The sequence below is a fragment of the Pteropus vampyrus genome, unplaced genomic scaffold (assembly GCF_000151845.1).
Source record: "Pteropus vampyrus isolate Shadow unplaced genomic scaffold, Pvam_2.0 Scaffold15, whole genome shotgun sequence".
Taxonomy (NCBI): domain Eukaryota; kingdom Metazoa; phylum Chordata; class Mammalia; order Chiroptera; family Pteropodidae; genus Pteropus; species Pteropus vampyrus.
Genome location: NW_011888796.1, coordinates 14,141,354 through 14,162,238, shown reverse-complemented (window position 1 = coordinate 14,162,238; position 20,885 = coordinate 14,141,354). Strand labels below are relative to the sequence as shown.

Here is a 20,885-nt window from a genome sequence, read left to right as displayed (position 1 = left end):
TAACTTTTTTTCATCAATGTCTTATAGTTTTCACTGTACAAGTCTTTCAGTTCCTTGGTTAAATTTATTCCTAGGTGTTTATTATTTTTGATACAATTATAAATGGGTTAGTTTTCTTAATTTCTCCTGATGGCCCACTGTTAGCATACAGAAATGCAACAGATTTTGAATGTTGATGTTGTACCCTGCCAGTTTACTCAATTTGTTTTAACAATTAGTTTTAACAATTTTTTTGGTGGGTCAAATCATGTCATTTGCAAATACAGTTTTACTTCTTCATTTCCAATTTGGATACCTTTGATTTCTTTTTGTTGCCTAATTTCTTTGGCTAGGACTTCCAATACTATGTTGAATAAAAGTGGCAAGAGTGGGTATAATTGATATATAAGTAAATCCATAATTGATATATAAGTAAATCCTTGTCTTGTTCCTGATCTTAGAGGAAAAGCTTTCAGCTTTTCACCAATGAGTGTGATGTTAACTGTCATATAAGGCCTTTATTATGTAGAGGTATGTTGTATCTATACCTTTGTTGAGAGTTTTTATCATAAATAGATGTTGAAATTTGTCAAATGCTTTTTCTGCGTTTATTGAGATGATACAATTTTTTTCTTCATCGCATTAATGTGTATCACATTGACTGACTTGGAGATGTTGAACCATTCTTGCATCCCTTGAATAAATCTCACTTGATCATGTTCTATGATCCTTTGAATGTATTGTCAGATTGGTTTGCTAATATTTTGTTGAGGATTTTGCATCTATGTTCATCAGAGATTTTGGACTGTAATTTTGTTTTCTTGTAGTGTCCTTATTTGGTTTTGGTAACAGGGTAATGCTAGCCTAATAAAATGAGTTTGGAAGCATTCTCTCCTCTTCAAATTTTTGGGAGTTTGAGATGAGTAGGTATTAGATCTTCTTTAAATGTTTAGTATAATTCACCAGTGAAGCTATCCGGTCTTGGACTTTTGTTTGTTGGGAGGTTTTTGATTACTTATTCAATCTCCTTACCATTTATTGGTTTATTAAGAATTTCTAGTTCTTCACAATTCAGTGTTTGAAAAGTATGTTTCTAGGAATTTACCCGTTTCTGCTTGATTGTCCAATTTGTTGGCGTATAATTGTTCATACTAATCTGTTATCCTTCGTATTTCTGCATATCAGTTGTAACTTCACCTTTTATTTCCAATTTTATTTACTTACGCTCTCAATTTTTTCTTGGTGAATCTAACAAAAGACATGTCAATTTTGTCTTTTCAAAGAACCAGGTCTTAGTTTCATGGATCTTTTCTATTGTCTTTTTAGTCTTATTCAATTATTTGCGCTATGATCTTTGTTATTTCTTTCTTTCTATTAACTTTGGGCTTTTTTGGTTCTTTTTTGGTTCCTGTAGGTGTGATGTTAGATTGTTTATTTGAGATTCTTGTTTCTTAAGTAGGCCTGTAGTGCTATGAACTTCCCTTTCAGAGTTGCTTTTGCTGCATCCCATAGACTTTGGTAAGTTGTATTTCCATTTTTATTTGTCTCAAACTATTTTTTTTACTTCTCATTTGATTTCTTGCTTGACCCATTGATCGGTAGCATGTTGTTTCATCTTCACGTATCTGTGATTTTTCTATTTTTTTTTCTCATAATTGATATCTAGTTTCATACTATTGTGGTTGGAAAAGATGCTTGATATAATTTCAGTCTTCTTAAACTGAGACTTGTTTTGTGTCCTAACATGTGATCTATTCTGCGGAATGTGCTCTTGAGAGGAATGTGTATTCTGCATTTGAATGTTTTCTAAATATCTATTAAGGCCATCTGGTTTGCTGTGTCATTTAAGGCCAATGTCTCCATATTGATTTTCTGTTTAGATGATGTATCCTCTGCTATTATTGTATTGCTATCAGTTTCTGCCTTTAGATCTATTAATATTCACTTTATATATACAGGTGCTCCTATGTCAGGTGCATAAATATTTACAAATGTTATATATCCTTTGGTTGGATTGAGCCCTTTATCATTATGTAATGTCCTTCTTTGTCTTTTATTAGTCTTTGTTTTAAAGTCTATTTTGTTTGATAAGTATAGCTACCCCAGCTTTCTTTTTGTTTCTGTTTGCATGGAACATCATTTCCATCCCTTACTCTCTATGTGTGTCCTTCCTTGTATCTGAAGTGAGTCTCTTGTAGGCAGCATGTAGATGTGTCTTATTTTTTATTCATTTAGCCACTCTATGTCTTTTGACTGGAGTGTACATTTATACCTAAAGTAATTATCGATAGGTATGTACTTATTGATGTGAATTTTTTTTTTTTTGTAGTTCCTATGTTTTTTCTTTTGTTCTCTTGGGGCTTGATGATTTTCTTATGTGTTATGCTTAGATTCCTTTCTTTTGTGTATCTGTTATAGGTTTTTGCTTTGTGACTACAATGAGGTTCACATATAATAGCCTATCTATGTAACAGTCTATTTTAAGTTGATAGCAACTTAAATTTGAACGCATTCTAAAACTCTACATATTTTACCACTCCAACATTTTGTTTTTGATGTCACATTATATATGTTTATTTTGTGTCTTCTTTAACTGATTATTATTTTTATTACTTTTCTCTTTTAACCTTCATACTAGCTTTATAAGTGATTAATTTGATACCTTTACTATATATTTACCTTTACCAGTGAGATTTATACCTTAATGTTTTCTTGTTACTAATTAATGTCCTTTCTTTTTAGTTTAGAAAAGTCCATTTACCATTTCTTGTAAGGCCAGTTTAGTGGTGAAGTTCTTTATCTTTTGCTTGTCTGGAAAACTATCTGTCCTTCACATCTGAATAATAACCTTGCTGGGTAGAATATTCTTGGAAGTTTTTTCTTTCAGTACTTTAAATATATTATGCCACTCTCTTCTGGCCTTCAAAGTTTCTGCTTAAAAATTTGTTGTCTATAGGTAGGGGTTCCCTTGTACCTAAGGAGTTCTTTTTCTCTACTGCTTTCAAGATTTTTGTTTTATCTTTAACTTTTGATATTTTAATCATAATGTGTCTTAATGTGGCTCTTTTTGGATTCATCTCTTTTGGAACTCTCAGGGCTTTCTGGATCTGGATGTTTGTTTCCTTCCCTAATTTAGGAAAGTTTTCAGCCATTATTTCTTCAAATAAGTTTTCTGCCCCTTTTTCTTTCTCTTCTTCTGAGATCCTGATAATGCAATGTCATCCTACTTAATGTTGCCCATAGGTCTCTTAAGCTATTTTCACTTTGTTAAATTCTTTTTTCTTTTTGCTTCTCTTTTTGGGCGAATTCCACTGCCATCTTCTAGATCACTGATTCTTTCTTCTGCTTCATCTAGTCTTCTCTTGAATCCCTCCAGCATATTTTTTTTAGTTCAGCTATTGTATTCTTCAGCTCTGTGGTTTCTGTTTGGTACTTATATTTTCTACCTCTTTGTTAAAGTTTGCACTATTTATCCTTTTTCCAAGTTTGGTGAGCATCCTTATGACCATTACTTTGAACTATATCAGGTTAATTACTTATCTTTGTTTCATTAAAGTTTTTTTCTTGACATTTTATCTTGTTCTTTCATTTGGAACATATTCATTTCCTCATTTTTCTCGACTGTGTGTGTGTGTGTGTGTGTGTGTGTGTGTGTGCGCGCGCGCGTTTCTTTTTATTTATTAGATGAAACAGATACCTCTCCCAGTCTTGAAGGAGTGGCTTTCTGTAGATGAACCTTATCTTTCAACCTTGCCATAGCTCTTGGTTGCCCCTTGAACTTTTATGATTGTCTAAGAAGCATGATTTATTCTTGATAGGTCCTAGTTGTTGAGGGTATGCTAAGACCTGTCAGTGTTCTAAATGGAAGAATCTCAGTCAGCACCTAGTTATAGGCTAATTTGAAGCCAGACTCTCAGGCAGTAGCTTTTAAAATATGTAAATATATATAGTCTTGTGGGGCTGCAATAAACCTTGCTGGCCTCCAGACCAGGTGACCCAGAGTGGTTCCTTGGGTGACAGTTGCAAAAATCGGGGCTTTAGACAAGTATTTAAGCTCCTTTCTGAAATGTACTGGTGAGCTGTAGTGCAAAAATGTGCCCACCAGCTCTCACATCCCTGGAGAGAATCTCAAGAAGCTCATGCACCTCTGGTAGATGCTTTAAGAGGCTGAGGGAGAGCACAATAATAGTGGCCCCCAGCTTACATTCCCTGAGTGTACCTCTGTAGCCTGTATTAAAATGCTATAGGAGAAGAGTCCAAGGTAGCAGCATAAGAAGATCTTGAACTCATCTCCTCCCATGGACACACCAAATTTACAACCACATATGAAACAATTCCTTCTTAAAGGGACCTGAAAACTAGCTGAACAGTTCCTTCACAACAAACAGTAAAAGGGCCACATCAAGATGAGTAGGAGAAGCAGGAGAAGCAGAGACACACTCTCGTAGAAAACTCCACCCCCAGTGCTGCAACTAACAATCAGGAGGGCTCTCACAAACCCAGAGCTTCTCCCTGAGGTGTGAGGGCTTCATACCCCACATCAGGTACCCCAACCCTTGGGACCTGCAATGGAGAGATAAACCCTCACAAAACATCTGGCTTTGAAAAACAGTGGAGTTCACATTCAGGAGCCCCAAAGGGCTATAGAGAACAGATATTTCTCTTAAAGGGTTCAGGCAATGACTCACTCGCCCCAAGGCCCAGTACAAAAGCAAGAGTTTGAAAGAGCTTAGACTGTATATGAAGGAAATTCATTTGCTAATCTTAAAGTATCTACCAGAAGGGCATGAGCCTGTTGAGATTCTCTCCAGGGATGTGGGTACTGGTGGGCACATTTTTGCACTCTCCCCTACCTTGATAGTACCTGCAGGTATTACTGGGCCCAGCGTTCTCCCACTGCCCAGCAAAAGCTAACAAGCGCACTCTAACCCTGCACTCTTCCTTGGTGCCATGAAAGCCAGTGGGAGCATGAAATCCACACAGGGGATGCTCCATGAGCTCTTAGGTATGGTGGCCAGAGGAGCTTGTGTTCGTGGTTCACACAGGACTGTAACAATTGGAGATACAGTCTATGGCCATGCCACCCTGACCACGTCTGATCTCATCTGATCTTAGAAGCTAAGCAGGGTCAGGCCCGGTTAGCACTTGGATGGGAGACCACCTAGGAAGACCAGGTGCTGTAGGTGTAAAAAAAACAAAAAACAAAAAACAAATGGAGATACAGTTCTTATCAGGCTACCACCCTTAGGGCACAACACAGCAGACTAAAATGTACCCCTGGTCTTTCCGTGAAAAAGGCCAATTATTTGCCCTGGAGCTTCAACCTGAGGGGCAGACATCCAGTTTGCCACACATGAGGTTGGTGTGTATTGATTGAGATCTTGAAGATAGAAAAGTATTTCCAAACAAGAAAGAAAAATGATTGGTAAACGCCCATCTGAGTTATAAGGACTGTTCAGGATCATTTACTTTGCCTTAACTAGTAAAACATATTTCACGTAAAGATTTTAGAATTAAATATTTTAACATAAAAGTATTCAGCTGTTTTACATGGTTGCCCACTCTTTAGTTTACACTATTTCACTGATTCAATTTTATAGTTCCTCTTTGTGGAGTTTTGATATTTTTTAAAGATGTCTATTTGTCAAAATTAGCCATTTTTCCTGATTTACAAATGAGACAAAACCAAACAAGGAAAAGTACTTTAGTGACTTATGACAAATTTTGTCTAAATTTAACTTTCCAATCCATAGATTATAGACATTTTGCATAATTTTTGTCAAAATTCTGGTCTTCTGGACAAAATTTAACCAGTATTATGGGAAAATATTAGAGAGAAAATATGGCCTTTTCAATGCAAAATGAATGAGACTCCAAAGACACAGGTTACGCTAATCTCAATGAAGTTCAGATTTACATTTAATACTAGGTTAAGAAACTTCCTCATTTTCTACATTAAAATACCTGAAGACACTAAACTTCCTTAGTGTTCACAGGACTGAGTCCATCAACAAAACTTGATTAATTTTATGTATGAATGTATTTTTTCCTAAAATTTTTTCATAAATCTTACTAGTCTACCCCAATCAAATCATAAACAGAAAGTCAGGAATGTTTTATATTTTTCTTTAGAGTGTAGTGCACATAGTAGTTATTCAGTCTACACTGATTAGATATTGTTTGCCAGAAGTAGAAGTTGATACGTGTTGCAACATATTAATACAGACAAACCTGAGCCTTGGCTCCTAAGTCTCCTACATAGCAGGCCATATGACCTTGAGTAAGTCACAATTTTGCTAAGTTGCACTTTTCTCATCTGTAAAATGGGGATAATAGTAATTCTTGCTTCATAAAGGTAGCGTGAGGTTGGCATAAAAGATCTGAAAATAAAACAAGGCTCATGAGATGGGTCTAATTTGGCCAACATTTCTATTTTATATTTCAGTATTCAGCATATTAATGTGCTTTCAGGTTAACTTTTGTGTCTTTAACTGTACATAGCTCATCATTCACAAGCCGCTCAACTAAAAAAGTCTGAGTCATCCATAAAGGTGGCAAAGTGAAATAAAGTTACCTCTGAAGCACCCAAAATCCCAAGCAGGGCCTTGCCTGATTAAATCAGGATTCTAGAAGTAAATTATGAACCATATCAAGGCCAGGAAACACAAACTAGCTGGTGTGAAAGCATCAATTCTGTGACAGAAATGGAGTACCAGTGCTTTAAGTCACATATGGATCATTTGGAGGGTCTTTTTTAAAATGCATAATCTGATTCATTAGGTCTGGAGTCGGGGCTGAGATTCTGCATTTGCAGAATTTTTAGTGCAAAATTTTGATGCTTTCACTCTAAATACCAGTGATAAATACACTGCAACTATTTATAAAAGTTCAGGGTATATAGAAAACAAGAGCCGTGTTTGCAAAGTTATTTATTTACATTTTGAGCTCACATTAAAATCTTTCTAGGATAGAATGGCTAAGGTGAAATATATAAAGTTGATATAAATACATACATACATATTAATCTTTATCTGAGAAGAATCCTAGAGATGGCTTTATATGAACTCAAGTTTTCCTTCACAAAAATCAATGTTCCCTTAAATCATGCAGTGATAATGTCTTCCCATAAGAATAAATTTAATATATCTTTTGGAAAAGCTGAGAAACGAAAAGCTAACTTGAATTTATTATTAAACAGCTATCTACATGCCATAAAATCAAAACTGTTTTACAATGCTGAGATGTTCAAATAGGTTCAAACATGATATAGTGAATAAGTTTTAAATGTGGAATGCTTTGGTTATTAGGCTTTGACTTGGTTTTTGGCTTACTTGTATAATTATCATTCCAATGAGTCATTACACATAATCCGTTCAAAACCAGTACTTGCCTCGATTGGGAATACCTTTAAGATGCTGACAATAGCAACACACTTCTCTTTTCTTTCACTCAGAAAATAAAGAAATTACAAAAAGAAAAAAATTCATTCTCACATGTTAAAATCTACCATAAAGTCTTACTCATTCTCCAGAAAAAGTTTCTTACCATAATACCTGCCCTGGGTGTTGGTACATTATTGAAATACTAGGCCTGTAACAGTTCCTTCTATACCTTGAAAGCCTACGACTTGATCTATTTATGTAAAATATGTTTAAGATTAAATATATAAGCAATTCATTTGAAGCTTCTGGGAAGGATTTGCATTTAAAATAGTTTTTAAAACCTGGTTTTATTAAGAGTTTTAGAAAAATAAAGAACTGCGATTGTTCTACCCCTCCCCTTCTACTCTCCCTTCAGAAATTTGGGCTTAAGGGCTCAGGCTTCTAAAAAGCAGAAGAACACAAAATAGAACAATTTAGTTTTTACTACTCTGTATTTTCCTCTTAGTGCAGCACATGGTCACAAAGGCAAACTTTGTGACATGAAGATCCCATCTTTTTAAGACAATTTAAATAACTGTTCTTAGGAAATCAAAAGAAAGTTTAACCAGTGCTTTTAATAAACAAGCAGCTATAAACACTTATAAAATAATACTTTGTGATTTTAAAGAGGGCTATAATAAAGTCTGAAAGCAAAATCTAAACATTTAATAGTTTAATCTCTTTTAAAGGTCTTTTAAAAGCTATAAGCAATATTATAAATTGCCAGTTAAATTCCCACTATAAACTACTTTACAAAAATAAACTGCTGCACAAATGTATAAATTTAAGGTAACTATGTATTTCTCATGTTGATCTTTTTCCCAATCTTATAAGTGTAAAGTAAGGAATTAAGCACCTAGATGTTGGTTAAATTAACTTTCATTTGAGCAGCATTTTGATTTTGGATAAAGGGATTCTAAATGTAGTCTAAAACTTTCCAGAGTCATATTCACATTCATTGTACAGCATTTTATATACATATAAATACAGATTTATAAGAAATAAACAAATTAACCTATAGTTTTTATAATGTAAAAAATGAAAAACAACACTTGCGATAACATGCTAAGTCAGCTATTTGAGAAATATGCTTGGTGTTCAGTTCTTATGTCAATAACCTTGAGTAACTTGAAGCGTATCACATAAGTACACTGCAGGTACTTAGCTTAGCCTAGGCCTACTCAGTTTTAAGTGAAAAAGACTCTCTGTTAAATCCAATGCTGTAAAAGAGGTTGCATTTACTAGTAATATTTGCACTGGAAGAGAAGATGAGGGAAGGGATGATAGTAAATATCAAAGGCTTTGAAGTATAATGCTAGGGAAGGATTAAAATTTTTTCCAGGGTGAAATCAGGACTTTTTGATAAGAGCTGTCCAAAAATGAAAAGGTTTGCTTTATGAATGTGAACTTCCAGTCCCACAAACCACCATGCCTTGTCAGGGCTCTTACAGGGAGTACTCCTGAGTTGGCAGGTGGGACTAATAGTATATGGGTAAGCCTGGAGGAACTGTAAAGTTCCTTCATGAAAATTATTTTGTTCAGACTGAGTTTCTGACATTATATGACTTCTTAGGCAGTTTGCTTCATCTTTTGTTTCTGTCTACAAAAGTTTGATTTTGCTGTTATACCTCTTATAAATTGATGGGTTTGACCTTCCTGGGATACACCAAAGTGCATTTTTTAAAATCTAATTGCTCTCCCACAAAAATAAATACCTGGCTGATATAGGCTGCAACTAGATTTTACTTGTGGGATAAAAAGTTATCCAACCTAAAATGTTTACTGTTCTATGTAGTTCTGATCTTGAGACTGAATGAGAAATCCTATTTGGCACTCCTTTACCTCAGAATGACATGCCAATGCTTATCACAGTAAAAACTTCTTATCATATTTGATGTGTAGAAGAACAGGAAGTATGGAAATTCTGACCTATTTACACAAATAAGCAAATTATAATAATTCTTCCATAAGTTAGAAGAAGCTTTTAACTCTTTAATCGAGGCCCTTTTTTCAGAAGATTACAGTCACTAAAAATTTAGAAATAAAAATTCTACTATGGTTCTAAATATAAGACAAATAAATAAGATCATATGATTTATACATTTCAAATTCTTAGAGGCCCTACAGTATTTCAGGAAGACAGTTATTAAAGTATTGTTCCCTGAGTTCTTGAGGCAACCCCAAATGTAAGTTCGTGAACTCTAATACTTTAGAGAGAAAACTATATGGTGTGCTTACTCCTAAGAGTAGCTGTTTACTTCAAAGTGGTTTGTTCAGTGCTTTTTGTATAGTTCAAATGCTATAAGAATGTGGCTTTATCCATTGTTAGAAGACGAGCTCCCAAATGAAAACTTATAAGGGGAAAAAAAGGCTTTTTAAAGAAAGTTAAGTTTTAACATTAATTAACAGTCCAGTTGAGTATACCAGTTTTATATCTGTATTACATCAAGAGTGGTTACAGGTGTTAGAAGGTAGAATTCTATGGACTCTGGCTTTTCTGACTTCAATGGTTATTGAGTCCAGTTTCTGTTACCAAATAGTCTACCAATTAACTCAAACTATTAGAAACAGAACGATTTTTCCATATTTAAGTGTGTAAGAAGACACACATTGGGTTTAAAATAAACATCAAAATGACAGATCTCAAACTTAAAATATCTGGAATTTAGAGAGATTTGTCCATAATAATTATTTTTAAAAACTCATTCACAACTGGGGTTTTAAGGTTCTTGAATCGTTTTCAATATCTACCTTCTTGGTGACTATTAAAATATTTTTTGAAAATTCAAAACTTGGGAATAATTCAAACAGTAAAATATGTGAATATTTGTTTGCAACTTCTGTTAGAGTCTGTTTAGGAAAACTCATTACAATGAATGGAGACTCCAATTATGTTGCTGGCAGTTTTAGGTTAGGCTTAACTTTAAGCTATTAAAGGTTTTTTAAATTTAAAAAAAGGTTGAGAGAACCTACTGAAATGTTCCATCCATTTAAGTAAAGTGCGCAAATATGAATGTATCCTTTGGCTTTGCTATGACCTCAAGGGAGGTGTAGAAATCAATGGTGCTGGTGTCAGATTCCTGACTATATTACTGAGGCTGGCAATCTTCTCTTCTAGGAGGTAATTTTTCTTTTCTGCTGTTTTTTGTCGCTGTTCAGTCATTTCCAGAGCTTTCAACAACTGGGCATTTTCAACATACAAATCCTTCACCATCGCATCTGCTTTAGTATTCTTGCAGAGCTAGAAACAGAACCAAAAACATCTTGACTCCATTTCCATAATTCTTTGAAGTCTGACATAAGGAGAGTTTTTTTTTAAATAAAGGCAAATGGGTTCTATCGATTATATTCTTTTATTTTACAATAAAGCTTTAACATTAGACTGGCATCAGAGATACGAGTGGAGCAAACCCACTTATTTCAAGCTGTTTCTTGGCATAATATGTTAGAAGTCTCTGATGAAAAGAACAAATAGATATTTGAGGGTTCAAAAATGAAAGTTTTTTTCCCAAATAAATTAGGTATTATTCCTTTATTCATTCTCTAAAAATATCAAAATACTTTTATAACTTGTTGCTGAGGTATAGGGTGTGAACTGTGTTTAACTCTGTTTTTAACAGATGCAACCTCCTGATTATTTAAAAAATTGGCTCATGTATTATAACAAAGAGATAAGATTTGGGCAGTTACTCTTCCTTAACTCTTCCTCTTTTGCTTAGAGCCTTGTCTAGAAGATACAGTCTAATCTTTGTGGTTAGTATATATAATCTAGGTTAGAGTGGAAAAACTTGTCAGCGGCTTCGGGATGATTTTATTATTGCTCCTGTTAATATCTTCTGATCTCCCTTCTCTCATTAACTCTTCATTTTACACCCAATTTCAAGCAGGGCATCTGAAAGTATAAATGTTTATAGGGATAAAGAACTGGAGAGTGGCTAATTTATTAGCACTTCACAGGGCAATGATAAAGACTATAGAAGCCCCAAACCTAGGTGACTGGCAAGTGTAACATAGTAATCTTCTCTCTTTTGAACTGTTGTAATATAACTTTTTCTTCCTCCCTCCCTCCCTTCCTTTCCTTACAAGACACTTTGATGGTTCTTTATCACCTACAGAATGAAATTCAAACTCCATGGCTCCACATGTAAGGCTTTCTACTGCTAGCTCCTCTCTCTCTAGTTTCTTCTGCTTCTTTCAGGACAGAGTTATGCCAAACTATTAACGCCAGTGTTCGTAGATGTCCCACCCATTTGTTGTCATAACTCCATGATGTTTCCATAGCCTAGAATGCCCTTCCCACATTTCTTCACTTGTTAAAATCTTACTCGACCCTCAATACTAGGGTTAAGAGGCCTTTGGGAAACCTTCTTTAAACTCCTGGGGACTGGATCAAGTATTTCTTGTGTTACCCTCTACTGAAAACAGAGTAGACCCCATTTCCTTTAATTCTCAAAACTACTTCCTAGCCAAGTGCTCAGTACTTTGTAGATGAACTACAATGCACACAGGCAGAGATTTTTTTGTTAGCTATTGTATCTCTAATGCTTAGAACAGTACCTGGTATATAGTAACTATGTGTTGAATAAATGGATGAAAGGACTGATCCAATAAATGCTTACTGTAGGGGACTTTTTTTTTTTTTCCATTCTGTGTATTAAGATGTAGGGCAAAAGAAAGTTCCTATCTACCTCTGTGTTAAGACTCTCTCTTGAGAGTATTCTTAAATTTAATGTATCTAGAAAACAAGGTAGGGCAATTTCCTCCCTCCTGTTCCCATCAGTTCAACTCAATCTCAGTTTCCAGAGAAGCTATTAAACTTTCCTAGAAAGTATTCCTTTTTGCATGTCTCTTCAGTGGATGCACATATAATTTCTAAACAGGCCACACCTGCCACCAGCAGGTGAAAAGGTTCAAGCTGCTTAGCAGTCTTGGAATTCAGGGTCTGGATTCTAATTCAAAGCATAGCCTTTTGAGTCTGGTTATAGTCATAAAGTACTTTTTGAGGTTGTCATAACTGTTACAAACATGAAAGCTAAAGTTCTATTTAACATCCTACAATTTTTTACCAGTATAAATTTTCTGCTTATTTAACTAGAGATATTTCCTGTGTTGGGCCTAAAAAAACAAAAAACAAAAACCAAAAAAACCCAACAAACAAAAACCTGAGTCACTGTTAACAAATACATTTTTAAAAAATTGTGGATGAACATGTACCTTACAAGAACTTTGAAAAAAAATAATGTATAACACATTATTTTTGAAGTGGTATGGGGAGAGTGAATCCTAAATTCTCCTATACATTCACAGAATTTGCCTTTATTAGACAACAAAAATTAATGGCAATAAAGGAATGTAAAATTGGAGTTAAAAGTGGACTGTGAGGTGGGTGGGTAGAGATGACCTGGGAGGCTCACTTGTTCTTTGAGCTGATTCACTTTCTCCTGAAGAAGCCTTTTTACCAGTTTCAATTTCTGTTCAACTTCAATCATTCGTTCCTCCATGACAGTTACCAGTTGTTCTTGGTTTTCCTGAAGGGAAGAAAAAGAAAGCATTATCATTTGAAAATCATGCCACACTGAAAGGAAAACACTAGTAGTTTATTTTCCCCATAAGATGCCTAGAGAAAGGACAGCAAATGTCTGCCTCTGTAACAGGAATGGTGGATTTCTGATGAAATGGGAGTTCTGCATGGGTTGTGCATGTTAGAAAAGTAACCCCATCAGAGAAAGAACCAAAGATTTAAAAAAAAAATCTTACCTGTGTTACCATCTTCCCCTGAGATAAAGCAAAATTCTTAAAACCCATAATTTAATACCTGTGTGCCCGTCTAGTAAATTAGGTATTAACGTAAATTACGACTTGGGTCTTTGCAATACTGTGGGCCTCTCAACAATAAAACAGAAACTGAGTTTGTTCAGGATTGCCTAATATTTCCAATCGGCTTGCAGTAGGTGCCTCTGATTTTTCTTTGAAATGCCTGATCACTGTGAGCATGTTCGTGTTTCTTTCCTCGTGATAATCAGCCTCTTCCTGCCAATTATTCTATTCGTTTCCCAGTCTGACTTGTCAATGTGAAGCAAACATCTGGATTGGAGGATGGGTTTACCATTAGAACAGATTTAAAATTAAAACTCTTCTCCCCACAAACAACTCCTAGATGAAACAAGCTAGGGCAGAAAAGAGCCCTAGCTTCTCCTCTCCTCACACAGCAGTTGACAGATTAAGGATTATGTGGGTTTGGGAGAACAGAGGGACCAAGAGAGAGATTTAGAGTGCAACTGACTGTCCCTCCCTAAAGTCCATCAAAATGTCCACGTAAGGAATTTCAGATTTTAAGAGGTTCTTCAAGCGTTTAAGCAAATGGCTGATGGCATAACCTGCCTTTAAAAATATTCTCAAAAAGGCATCCTTTAAAAAGCATGCGGAATGACCAAACATGAGTTGAAAGCCAACATTTGTTTGGTTATTAAATAATAGCATTTATTCAAACATAAACAACTAAATACGTGACTGATTTGAAGATGAAAATTGTAAAAAATACATTCAAGAAATCAGGCCTTGAGAATATCTAGCATTAAAAAATCTTATATTTTAAAAGATATAAAGTTCAAACATAAAATGAAAAATGCCTGACTTCTACTTGCCTTAAAAAAACAAATCGAAACAAACCCCCCACAATAACAGGTAATTAATTCAAAGAACATGGTGTATGGCAAAAGTTTGGGAAAGAGGGAAAACAAAGGCAGTCATATATTTAAAATTTATTTTATTGTTTCATCAAAATTTTTCTTTTTCCTGTCAAAAAAGTATTGTACATCTTCTACAAAACAGTATAAATAACCCTGATTTTCTTCATGTTCCATATATAAAAGTAGTACCTTTTATTAAAAATAGTTACAACATATGGAATGAGAAAATATATAGAATACATCCTTTCGAGAATCTCAAATCCACATTCTTTAAATGGTATAAATAAAATTTGTAACAAGCTGAAATTTGTGAATTCTATTCACAAAATCTGTCATTTCTACATAAATAAATAAGAGACATAATACTGCAAAGGCATCATTATCATCACCGTCATCATAACTTAAAAGAGCACTTGATTCCAAAACATTTTTCAGTTTATGTCTCTGTGTGGTATGTGTGAGTGTGTGCATATGAGTATCTGTCATGGTAAGAAATGCCATCAATAGCAGCCCAGTTTTCACAGGTGCCCAATCCTTCTGTAGGAATCTGCATGCACTGCTCGCTGCTCCGGTAGCAAGGCCTAGAGAAAGAAGGCAAGTGGTACACTTCACCCTGATGTCCAGATTGTTTTTTGGGGGGAGTCTAAATCACACATTTATAATGCAAACAATTCTTAAGTACACACATTAACACCACATGTGCAAGCAAAGCAACACAAGGCAGAAGAAATCACATCACTCCACACACAAAGACAACGTGCAGATTCTAATAATCTTAAAATTGGTGTCAGTTCAGTTACCAGGAACAGGAGAACCTGTTCTAGTGAGAGTAATAAGTAGTCCACCCTGCCATCTGACTAGAGGAATTATTTTTTTGGTACAAAAAACTTAACCTTTTTTGTCTACTTAATCCTGAAGTAAATGAAGTAATGGGATATCTTTTTTTAAAACATTGGTTGAGAAGAACATGCTTTGGAAATAGTGTATGAGAAAGCAAGGAGTAGAATCTTAGCCTAATCATTTGGTTTAAAAATGTCCATTAAAGATTGAGATCCTGGTTTTATAATTCTGTAAGGAAGGGTTGAAACCTCTCTCCAACACCCTATCTTTACGATTTTAATTCAAGAACTTAACTTTAATATTTGGAAATTGAAGTACAATGTAAGAAGCTTCTGAAGACAGATTTTAAAGCACAAAAGACAAAATTTTAAGTTTCTTTGGAAATTTTGCCTTGTGGCACACAAAACACTACACACAAGAGACAGTGCTTCTGAAGTGGCCAGGGCCAGACTTCATCTTTTCAGAGCTGTCCATTCTGTCCTAGAGAATGAAATGAAACTTCTTGGAATGACACTTGTAATGTAGGATGTGATTTCTAACTAAAATGGCTTTTTAAACACTAAATGAATTCTAGTTATCTCTTCTCATATGCCTTACTGTTTAGAATTTAAAGGATTATTCTGTGTCAGAACCTATATTTTATTTAAGTGACTTATCAACTCATTAATTTCTTATCCTTAAAAAAATCATCTGTTTCCCCAGAGTCAATAAATACTATATAGACTTTTGCAAAACGAAATTAAATCTTTTAAAATTCATTGTATTCTAATGGGAATAAAGGATTAGAGTTTTAAAAAAATGACAAAAAAAGATGACAGAAGTACATCATGACAGCATAGATATCTACTAGGAGAGGAAAAGAGAACTGCTCTGGTACATCATTATAGTGTTCATGTGACTTTGCAAAGCTACTTTGAGGGGATTACATTAAATGAGTTGGGTATTTGAAAACAGAATAGCGTCCAAACCAGAAAGAATTCAGAATTCTACAAACTATTTTAAAAATTTTATTTCTAATTCTGAATAAACTAAATAGGCAAGACCAAAGAGTTAAGAGACTTCTGAAAAAGGATGATTATGAATGAAGCACTTAAGAGAAATAACTATTTGAAAACCTAGATAATATAAACTTGTGCCTGGTAGTGAGCTGGGATAATGCTAATTCAAAAGGAAGGGGAAGAAGATCTTTATTTTCTTAAAAATAATTTTTTAAATGATGTAGTTTGAAAAACTCAAAGTGAACTATTATGTCAACTAAAAATAGGCACTGACTACATATTCTTTGTTAATTGTGAAAAGTCCCCACTTGTGAATTCCATGGAACTCTCAGCAGGCTCCTCTGGTACAGGAAAACTCAAAATGCTTTGTTAGTAATGTATATCCTAGAGTTGCACTTGAATTCTATAATATTTTTGGTATTAGGCAAAAATATTAGATTAATTGTGCACTATGCTCAAGTGATCCTGATACTTTATCATTATGAATGTGCAAAGGAGACCCAGAACATTTAATTACTCAGCTTGGAAGCTGAGAGTTCAAAAACAGCACTGCAAAAAAAAAACAAAAACAAAACAATAAAGCCACTGTAGTTCTGTAGATTCGTAATCAGGTACGGTGTAACTCTGACAGAAGATTTATGTTCTCTAGTCCCACTTTTAAACTGGTATAATTTTAAATAAACAGGTAAAATTAAATTAGGTAATCTGAGTTTACTCTTAGAGGAGAAACAAGAGCCTCATACCTGTGGTGTGTTGGTTTCGGAGGTCCTATTTTCAAGTTCCTCCTGCAGGAGCTGGTTTATCCTCTCTGCCTGCAGCAGTTGGTGTTGAAGCTGCAGAAACTGCTCCCTGGGCACCACTGGACAGGCTTGCTGCTGGAGCAGCTGCAGATCCCAAGCATGAGGGGATGGGCTAAGCATCACAGTGGACTTCAGGTGCTGCATCTGGAGGACAAAGGCAAGGCCCTGGTCAGCTACAGTGCCTTCAGTCACAGAGCTGCCCTTCAAAGTGTCAACCAGAAAGTAATGAAGCCTATGACTCACTGATAACATGCTTCCTTACTCTTTAACTGTAGGGTATGACGTACATAATATGAATTTAGGGTATGAGGTACACAATATGAATCCCACTTCATTTTTCCTGACACTAGAACATTTGATTATCCCTCTTTAAAAAACCACCACCACCAGAGTTGGAATAGGCAAACGGCTGAATTTTTTTTCAAAGAATCTCATCTTGCATCTACAAAATCTTTAACGTTTATCAGTCGTACTCTTAAATAGCATAATAAGACAGGCAATTCTGGGGCATGAGGTGATATCCAGTGATATCCCAGAACATCCGGGAAATGAAGTACATGGAATAGAAATATTTGTTCAAGACAATGAGGAAATGGTATGTGTATCATATGCCAATCGAAGCTGGGGAGAGGAAAAGGGAGAATGCATTGCATCTGGCCAGTGAAACATGCCAGTTCACATCTGTCAACACATTCAGCAGACACAGAGCTCAATGGAAGGCATGCAACAAATGTGACCAAGTACTAAACTCTAGAAGAGGTACCTCCCGTCTTGTAAGAAGGGAAAAAGGTTCTCTAGGATACAACTATAATTAAATATTGTCATGAAGCTTCAGAGCCACTATCCATTTCCTTAAATATAAATTTCTGTGATGGGCCATTACCCATTTTGAAATATTTGTTATAGATTTTGAAAACTGGTCACTTTATTTTCAGGAACAAAGTATATGGAGAATTATGATCCCATGATTTTATACCAGTGGGATGATTTTCTTCACACAGGTCTTCAAATACTGAGTTTTAAATATTGAGGAAAATCCTGATATAAGTATAAAAAGACATATTCTACATGAAAATGAATATTGGCTCTTACCTTAAGTACTTATTAACTGTTATAGTCAGTAGAAATGGTTATATGAACAAGGAGTTTAATGAGATGTCTCCATGCTATGCAATTCATTGAAAGAGAATGTTCTACCTTCACACACTATCTCAGGCAGAGAACTGCACCCTTCTCTGCTAGTTCCAACCACAGAATTCTAGGTACAGGTTAGCCACAGACAAAACAAAAGAAAATTACAGGAGTTATAAAAAGAAGAAAAGTATGAGTTATAAAAAGAGAAAGAACAGTATAAATTGAGTATATTATATACTTGAATATGTGTGCTCTAGTTAGTAAGAACTTATAAAGGACCAACATTTACATTTCTGTATATAAATTTGACAGATATTAAAATATAGCTTTAATCCTACAACCCCTTCCTCACGTATTGTAATTCGGTTGGTTTGTAAGCTTTGGCACCTTTATCTCCACTCATCCCAATATAATTATTTAGAAGATTCTTGGTCCAGTATGGAATGGCTCTCAAGTTAAATACCTTGCCATTTGCAGATGTAGAATATAAACGATAACAATTTTGTTGTTCAAGTGTCTGAACTATTGGCTATCATAGGTACACAGCGGACTTTAGAACTACTGACATAGTCTGTAACCCTTTTTTTTTGAATGTCCAAAATGAATTGTTTACAGAACATTGCCTCATATAGTTGAAAAAGACCTGCAGTAGGAGTTGAATTCTTCTATTTTTTAGTCGAGTGATTTGGGGTCTTTACTTACATTGGGGTAGGGATATGTACTCTATCAGATCAGTGGCTTTTAAATTGTCATAGAGGGGCGAGGAGAGGCTCCTTCCTCCAAGGGAATGCATACATCATGTCAGAATCACCAAGAAAGCTTTTCTTAAATTCCTTGACCCAAAGATTCTGATGTAGGAACATCTCCCTGCCTGTCCCCTGCCCCATATGCAAACCACTGTATATCTCCCAAATTGGCCTAATCTATGGACAACATAAATAAAAATCCAATTTGTAGGGCTGGTGTGAGGGAGGATTTTTGCTTAGTGGTTATTGTTTTTGTTTGGGGTGATGAAAAAGTTTTAGAAGTAGGTGGTGATGGTCGTAGAATATTGTGAATATAATTAATACCACTGAATTGTACACTTAAAATAGATAAAATGGCAAATTTTATGAATATTTACAATTTTTAAAATTAATGTAACATACCGAAAACCATTGAACTGTACACTTTAAATAGGTGAATTGTATAGTATGTGAATTATATTTCAGTAAGACTGCTATAGAATCCAATTTGTATAGATCTATACAGAGTTAGTAGCTCAGTCTTATTTCCTAAAGAAAGTTTTGTAAGAATAGTGTAAGATGTTCCTTTCGGTGTTCCAATTGAAAATTTATGCTTTTTCTTTATTCAGCTCTAGTGCCAAGAAACTCAATTTCCTTCATCCATTAGCAAATATTTACTACTAGATCAGGGAGAAAATGAGGGGAATTTGCTTATGATTGCTAATAATCTAAAGTAGGGCTGGAGGTAAGGAGGCTTCCGAGGCCAGCAAGAGCAGGTGGGAGAATTGGTTGCTGGCAGTGTCTGGAGAGGATCTAGCAGCGATTAAGAATACCTTGTTACTTTGCAATTTGTTATTAGACAGGTCAGGCTTAGACTGATATCTTATTCATTACGGTTTATAATAATTTCATCAGAAGAACATAGCTACATCTAAACACAGCCCATAGCTCAAGGTTTTGATCACCTTTATTATATGCTGACAGGAAAATGGTTTAGATTTCACAATTTAGAGTTTCAAGAATCTCCCTATTAGTGGATAAATCAGAGAACATAAAAGTGACAACCTCAGTGGTCATTTAAATGTCAATGTGATATGTTTGCCAATATTTCACATTTAAAATCCAAGTATCTATGTAAAGCTACCTTTGCACGTGCCCAGCTTCATGGAAGAAAATATTTAAATATTTTTCTTCTTATAATTCTGGCTTAAAAATATTTGTATACATAGTACTTTTCAGAGCACAAAAGACATTTTCTATCCATGTCCCTCTACCTTATATAAAATTTACAGTTCATTAAACATTAGATTAATATTTTCACCTACCCAAAGCAAAATATCTCAATGAAATTATAACTTATTAAGGATTTGTATATTAGTTATTTTACAGCCTATAATTGTTCTAAGTATTCAGAAAGCAATCTAGTAAACCAAACCCCAATGTCCAAGCTGACAAATTTTACAAATCCATTTTTATATTTAACAGATGTACCTCTCACAAGGCAGTGCTGAGTTACTAAGGTAATAAACAGTGGCAACACTTGAGCGTTAAATTTCTCGATGCTAATGCTCTCAAATACCCTGCACAGATTTCCTGACTGAAGAGGTCATTAGAGAGTCTCATACTGATAAAACACTATCCAACATGGGAGGTGTCAAGAAACCGTTATAAACTATAGCAATGGCGAGAAAGCTTGGGACCTCTAGTCAGTTTTGGACAGAGTCTCTGCCACTTGAATTTGCTGATATACAGGTCCTTATATTTTAGGGTAATTAACATTACTTCTGCTGTGAAGCAGTATGAATTCCTATGACTATTAATTAAGCTAAAATGTCCATTAAATTCAGTAAGATAGGCCAAAGAATTCAGCCTGGCAGCATACTTACATTTCATTTTTTTCATGATACAAATTCAGTGCTGTGCTAGCCCCTCTCAACAAATGCCTCATTCATGGATTAAAATATTCTCCATAGCCAAGGCCATTTGCTTAAAAGCTTACCTCCATTAGCTGCTCATCCAGTTTTACTTGTTTCTTTTTCAGGCCTTCTGTTTCCAAATGAATGGTTTCTAATTCTCGTTCAAGGGAATTCATCTGACAGATCTGTTAAAAAACAAAAAATTCCCTTTAAAACACAAAAACAAACAAACAAAAAACCCAAATGGAGTTCCTCTACTTTATTACAACAAATTGATGCTAGTCAGAAATCACAAATCTTGGAAAAAAGCTGAGTTCATTCCTCCAAAGAAAATAAACAATATAATGTGTGCATTAATTGAAATATTACTCGGCCATAAAAAA

The 20,885-nt window shown here is 34.8% G+C and overlaps 1 protein-coding gene and 1 pseudogene across 9 annotated transcripts in view; one reads left to right on the top strand and one right to left on the bottom strand.

Annotated features, from left to right (window-relative positions):
• The first annotated feature begins 5,046 nt into the window (after positions 1-5,046).
• On the top strand, positions 5,047-5,165 carry LOC111735845 (annotated as a pseudogene).
• A 1,726-nt stretch (positions 5,166-6,891) lies between these two features.
• NIN (ninein) overlaps positions 6,892-20,885 on the bottom strand; it is a 93,916-nt gene continuing 79,922 nt past the window's right edge. For 4 of the 9 annotated variants that reach the window (XM_023527249.1, XM_023527251.1, XM_011385570.2 and 1 more), the window contains 4 exons: positions 20,586-20,687; positions 16,671-16,871; positions 12,815-12,928; positions 6,892-10,641 (listed from right to left, as the gene is read on the bottom strand). In XM_023527249.1, coding sequence (XP_023383017.1) covers positions 10,432-10,641; positions 12,815-12,928; positions 16,671-16,871; positions 20,586-20,687 — 627 coding nt within the window. In that variant the 3' untranslated portion in view covers positions 6,892-10,431. Of the gene's footprint in view, positions 10,642-10,734; positions 12,929-14,149; positions 14,671-16,670; positions 16,872-20,585; positions 20,688-20,885 lie in introns of those variants that run through there. The other 5 variants (XM_023527253.1, XM_023527254.1, XM_023527252.1 and 2 more) reach the window with 4 other exon arrangements.